General features: G+C 47.8%; 3 protein-coding genes across 3 annotated transcripts in view; 2 read left to right on the forward strand and 1 right to left on the reverse strand.

Annotated features, from left to right (window-relative positions):
• Window positions 1-34: 34 nt before the first annotated feature.
• On the reverse strand, window positions 35-1135 carry METBIDRAFT_77246 (uncharacterized protein; the record flags this gene model as incomplete). Its single annotated transcript, XM_018858665.1, has 1 exon — window positions 35-1135. The coding sequence occupies one exon, from the start codon at window positions 1133-1135 to the stop codon at window positions 35-37; it is 1101 nt and encodes a 366-aa protein (XP_018714938.1).
• A 307-nt stretch (window positions 1136-1442) lies between these two features.
• METBIDRAFT_86432 (uncharacterized protein) lies at window positions 1443-3015 on the forward strand (the record flags this gene model as incomplete). The annotated part of the gene is made up of 2 exons (XM_018859258.1): window positions 1443-2303; window positions 2442-3015. Exons 1-2 carry the CDS (start codon window positions 1639-1641, stop codon window positions 3013-3015), a joined length of 1239 nt encoding a protein of 412 aa, XP_018714939.1. The 5' UTR covers window positions 1443-1638.
• A 579-nt stretch (window positions 3016-3594) lies between these two features.
• The window catches only part of TPO4 (Tpo4p), a 2759-nt gene continuing 353 nt past the window's right edge, over window positions 3595-6000 (forward strand). The window contains exon 1 of the mRNA XM_018854347.1: window positions 3595-5974. Within this exon, the coding sequence (XP_018714940.1) occupies window positions 3903-5903 (2001 nt within the window). The 5' untranslated portion in view covers window positions 3595-3902 and the 3' untranslated portion in view covers window positions 5904-5974. The remainder of the gene's footprint in view (window positions 5975-6000) is intronic.

The raw sequence follows: 6000 nt of genomic DNA on the forward strand, positions 1-6000 counted from the left end.
ATCATATATCGTAATACAAAATTGGAATATCTCGTTACTTCTCCTGGGATGCCTCATAAGCCTTCTCAAATCGCTCTAAAACACCTAAACACTTGTTGGCCTGTTTCCCAAATTCTCCACCTTCCTTCACAGCATTGCCAAGGTTCTTTCTCAAAGGAAGCAAGAATACATCGTAGGTGATCTTTCTTCTCGTTTCTTGGTCCTCAGTAGATACGCTGTCGATATCCGAGAGCGCAAAAGAGCCCTCTGCCGCTTCTGTGGATTTCACGTCGAGGTTTGTCGGAAGATCGTCCACATATAGCTTAAGTTGCGTGTACGCTTGCGGGTTAGAAGGTAAAAGAAACCGCGAGCTTTGAGGGTGCACGGCAGTACATTTGGTCCAGTCTATTGAAAACGAGCTCGCGTTGATTTCAGGTTCGAATAGCGAGCTTTCAAGTAATCGTTCGAGAACAGCAAGATGGTTTGTGCGCACTTTACTGCTGATACCACCAAGGGTATCCGAGGTATTGACTGCAAGAGAAATGGCCTTTTTATCTCCAGACAAAGTCCAGGCCATGAGGGGGAAGTAGCTGCGGAGCGTCTTGACAAAGTGACCCTTCACCAATGGGATCGGGGCTTTTTTCACAAGCACGTCTAGTACTTTGGTAGAAGAGCCCCGAACCTCGCTTTTGATATGGGTCATTGCTGAGTGTACGAAAAGAACAATTGTACGCATATGCAACTCAAGGAATCCCGCCTGCTTGTCTGCACACGCCGATAGAAGAGACACAAAGGCATCACGCACAGAAGCAGAAGGATCGGTCACGAGAGATATCGTCATTGTGAGGATTTGTTTGTACATGGAGGTGTTTGATGGTAAATGAGCCTCGACAAAATTGACCACTTCCTTTCTGGTTGAGGCCAGGTGATGCTTCATGAGCAGAAGTTGATGTGTGATATCAACGTCGCCCTTGGAATGTGAAACATCGCCATTACCACCACTTTTCTTGGAAATAGTCTGGTTCGGGAGCGAGATCGACTTGGCCGTGAACGACGTGTCGGTGTAATTATCTGGTTTTGCGAGAGTCTTTCCGACTTTGAGCTTCGTCTTCTGGAAGTCTTTTTTCTTTTCGTTTCTCTTTCTCTTAGAACCCATATTTGGTGAATAGCTTAGAGGATATTTGGAGGGGGGGGGGATCTGAACAATGATTTGCTGGTATATATCTGCTAAGATGGGCGTAGATGGGCACCGAAATTTCGCTCGCGATGCGCATCGAGCTCACCGCCAACGGCTCCTCCAAATGTATGAGGACTATCTGCCTGCGTCTGTTCTCACACGGCGCCTATAAATTAAATAAGCACTAGCCCCTAATAAAGGGTTCTGATTTAAATTCGAGGATTCGGGTGAAGTAAAGATAGACTGCTGTTTTTGTTGCAATACTGCTTGATCTACTTTGTCCCTACTGAAGATACATTACAGTGTCTGTTCTGGTCGTGACCATTTAATTCGACACAACACGTTTATCCAACCAGACTTAATCAACTCTCGCCGTCCTCTTCTACTGAGGGCTGTTCAAAGAAACTAAATCGACGCCCCTTTCTGCCCTGCTTAAGTCTGCGACCATTGTAATATACCAACGAAGGACCCGGTTCCAAGGCATGAGTGCATTCGAAGAACTAGGCGCAGGGCTTGGATCCTTGTCTCTAGGAAATCTTCATGGAAGTGCAGGCCCTCATGAAAACGAAGATGATCTTATGGATATTGACAGTTTAGAGTCATATGACATGGCATTCAGCCCCCAAATCCATGATACCAGAAATGACGAACTGGCTGGAAGAGGCGTGGACACCGAGGGAGAAATTCTTGAGGCCGAGGAGGATTCTGAATATGTCGATGAGGACCTGCTGATTCTCCATACCCTTAGCCCGACAGTTTTGGGGGCAAAATATGCCCTAAAGCCACGGAGGCTTCTCATGCCACCCCCACCAAAAATCGAACGTGAAGCGCCCGGATACCAAAGTTCCGCTCCGAGTGGCTCGGACGGCCTTGAATACGACTACGAGTTTGACACAAGTATGCTGACCAGTGTGGGCAGAATCGGGGACGCGTCGGGGACGCGCCAACGCCATGTTGAGGGGTTGAATGGCTTGGGCCACACTCATCCATTCATGCGTGATCGGGAGTCTCTGAGGTGTTCTGTGTTAGAGCCCCCAGTGCCAGCACTAGAAAGTTTGACAGGCAGGTCCTTGCAATACGAGTCTAAGTTGAATCCAATCCAAATTCACCACCATCACTACTATCCACAGGAGACAGATCCACTCGAGTACGGTGGCAAGAACCAGCTTTCTACATTTCAAGACAGATTGTTCGGAGGGATGCCAACGAGTCTACATAGAGCGGGTTCGGCGCTGCCAGCGATGAATAGCGTGGCGAGAAGGAACCGTGCTTCCTCAATACTTAGCACGCAGAATACGCATAATACGCATAATACGCAGCAGCTACTGTTGCCCAATGCAGGCATCTCTTCCCAGATGCTCCCATCGCCATGGGACCCGCGGGCAGTGCCAGCAGAACGCACGCCCTACGTGTTGTCATCCTATCTACAGCTACTCATAAACGTGGTACTTTCGGGGTACGCGGTGCACATAGTGATTGCTATTATACAAGCAATCAGGCAGGACGTTGCACACAAAATCAACCAGGAGGCCAACAATCTCTTGGTTGAGATGGCACTGTGCGAGCGGTCTTATCACGAGAATTATTGCTCGCCCGATACGATCGTCCCTGCGCTCGAGAAAATGTGTGCGTATTGGGAAAAATGCATGAATCAAGATCCTTTCCAGATCGGGAACCGATCTCTGGTGAGCGCACACACGATAGGAATGATTTTGAATTCCCTAATTGAGCCCTTGAGCTTTAAGTTTTTGGTCGTGGGTGCAGTCGTGATCATGATGGTCTTTGCTTGTAATTTCGCCTTCGGTTACATTCGAGCCAAGACGTACTACGGGTGGACCTCGGCAGCGCGTCGCATTTAACAGCCGACCCAAGAATGCAGTCCTGTTATCTCCGGGCCCAAGATGTGGCGCGCGGCAAAGACCGTCGGCCCTCGGATCGGCAGGACATGGAAAAGCCACAACATACGCAAAGAACTAAAACATGTACCTCGGGATTCTAATTTGTATCGTTGCATCAAAATTAGAACAGTTCACCCTCAGCAAATCCGCGGACTCACAATCCCCTGTAAACATCCCGAATTTTGTGAAATAAACAGTATCAAGTCTGCCGCAATGCTCCCCGAAACTCATGTCCCGGGCAGTTTTCGGGGCCGATATTCTTAGGACAATCTGGAGATAATCAGTCTGGTGGTGTCTCTTCTCGCGGCTTGATCACTCCACTGACGACACGCTCGTGGAATCGCACTATGCACAGGAGAATGACCTCTTCATGCCCTATTTGTTGTTGTATGTGCGACCTTGCCCGATGCAGGAAGACGAAAACCGATGACCCCGGAGCTAAGCAACTTACCTAACTGCACACTCAATCTTTAGGTAGCTGATAAAAAACCACACAATCCTGGTATGCATCAGAACCTGAAGCATGTGGAACTCGGATCTTGTTTTAATACATATGTTTTTTGATGTGTTTTGGGTACACAATAGATGCATGCATGCCGACGGGCCGACGTGCGGACTGGTATCTCCGGCGCACGCACGCCAGAATTGATAAAGGGCATCGATGTTGGTGCCGGAGCTTATTTTGTATAAAGCGTCTGTGCAAGCCGCGGCTAGAAAATTGTTTCAACTATTGACGAGTTCTCGCCAGCACGGACATCCCTTTCCTAAAAACTTCATCTTGTTGTTTCTTTTGTGTTTAAACCTTCTGAATCTTTCGGGATAGCACCACTCCAACACATACAATACCAATGGGGATCTTGGGCACATCGCACTCGGAAGAACAGGCATTGAGAGCTGCGGCGCCACAGAACAGAAACAGCCAAATGGCATCGATTTCTTCTGTCGATGCTTCGGCGTCCTCTGCTTACGAAACAGCTTCTGAAAATGAAGCAGAAGACTTCGAGGGAAATCAGAATGACCAGCCAGACACGACTCATGAGCAAGTCGTCGATAATGACGCAGAGAGTGCGTCTACAATCCAAGATGTGAATCCCAACGAGGCATACGTCGCAAAGGATTACCCTGAGCCGAAAGTAACTGACGATGCTGCAACTGATGACAATGCGGTAAGGCTGGTGCAGAACGATTTGGACCTCATGTCACCAAACATGACCGAGAACGAGTTGAACAGAATCGCCACCACTCTTACCGAAAGGTCTATGGCCCCCTCTGTCGTGAGATCCATCACCAGAGGCGAGCCTGTCAAGCTCTCTGATCTTGAATATGACGGTCCCGACGACAAAGCCAATCCTCACAACTGGCCCAGCTGGAAAAGATGGGTCGCGACTTTCACCATTGCTAACATGTGTCTTTGCATTTCTTTGGGCTCCTCGCTTTACGTAGAAGGTGTTCCAGGCCTCATGGTGGACTTTGGCATGTCTCAAACACTTGGTCTTTCCGGTCTTTCTTTTTATTTGCTTGGTTTGGCTGTTGGGCCTGTGATCGGAGCGCCACTTTCTGAAATGATCGGCCGTCGTTTGATCTACATCACCACTTTCCCTGCCGCCATTCTCTTTACCATGGGTGTTGGTTTGGCTCAGAACACTAGAAGTGTGCTCATTTTGAGATTCTTCACTGGATTCGTTGCTTCACCTCCAATGTCCATCGCTGGTGGTTCCATCACAGATATCTGGGCAAACGCTCCCGAGCAAATGTCCACTGCCATGGCCTTATTCTGTCTTTCTCCTTTCTTAGGTCCAGTTATCGGCCCCATTATTGGTGGTTTCGTGGTTGAAAATAAGAGTTGGAGATGGACAATGTGGGTTTCTATGATGTTCTACGGAGTTATGTTACCTTTTGTTTTGTGGGTTCCAGAGACGTTCAAGCCTGCCATTCTTAAGAAGAGGGCAAAGGCTAGAGGCATTAATTTGATTGTGGAGAGACCAACCTTCAAGCAACTCATTCAGATTCACTTGTTCAGACCTCTCGAAATGCTTTTTGTTGAGCCTATTGTCGGATTGTCCTCAATCTACACAGCTTTTGTCTTTGCCGTGTTGTTTGGATTCTTCGAAGCATTTCCTATTATCTTTAGAGGCAAGTACTTGATGAGCACGGGTATTTCCGGTTTGCCTTTTATTGCTGTGGGTGTCGGACTTGTTGGCGCAGTTTTGGCTTATATTGTTTTGGACAAGCTTCTCTATTTCCCTAAGAACCCCGATGGAACCAGGGGTAAGCGTGATGAAGAAGGTAAGCTCATTTGGGATGCGCCAGAATCCAGGTTGCTCATCGTCGAGATCGGTGCCTTCCTTTTGCCAATTGCGTTGTTTTGGCTCGCGTGGACTTCACGCAGATCAGTCCACTGGATTGCTCCAACTCTTTCTGCTGTGCCTTTTGGATTCGGGTTACTTTGGGTATTCTTTGGTATCATTCTTTACTACTCGATGTCCTTCCCACCAGCATATGTTGCTTCTGCATTGGCTGCAAACAATTTGCTTCGTTACCTTGTCGCTGGTGCTTTCCCTTTGTTCACTGTTCAAATGTATGAGAGACTACATGTTGGTTGGGCAACGTCTTTGTTCGCATTCATTGCCGTTGCCATGGTCCCCATCCCATTTGCATTCCACTATTGGGGTGTCAAGTTGAGACTGAAATCCAAGTACGGCTACGTTGCCTTGTTCAGAAAAATGGCTGAACAAAGAGCTGCGGCTGAAGCTCAAGCAAAAGCGAATGAGCCAGCTACCGAGGAAGACAGAACAAATACCAGTGAGACCATAGAAAACACTTCTCAAGATGTGGCCGAGAAAGTCTAATTCGCACATTCCCAGCACTCATACTCTACTCATTCATAAATGTCTTGATCCCTCGAGACCCTGCAGCTATATATATATATATATATATATATACTAC

This window comes from Metschnikowia bicuspidata, assembly GCF_001664035.1.
Source record: "Metschnikowia bicuspidata var. bicuspidata NRRL YB-4993 chromosome Unknown METBIscaffold_1, whole genome shotgun sequence".
NCBI lineage: Eukaryota > Fungi > Ascomycota > Pichiomycetes > Serinales > Metschnikowiaceae > Metschnikowia > Metschnikowia bicuspidata.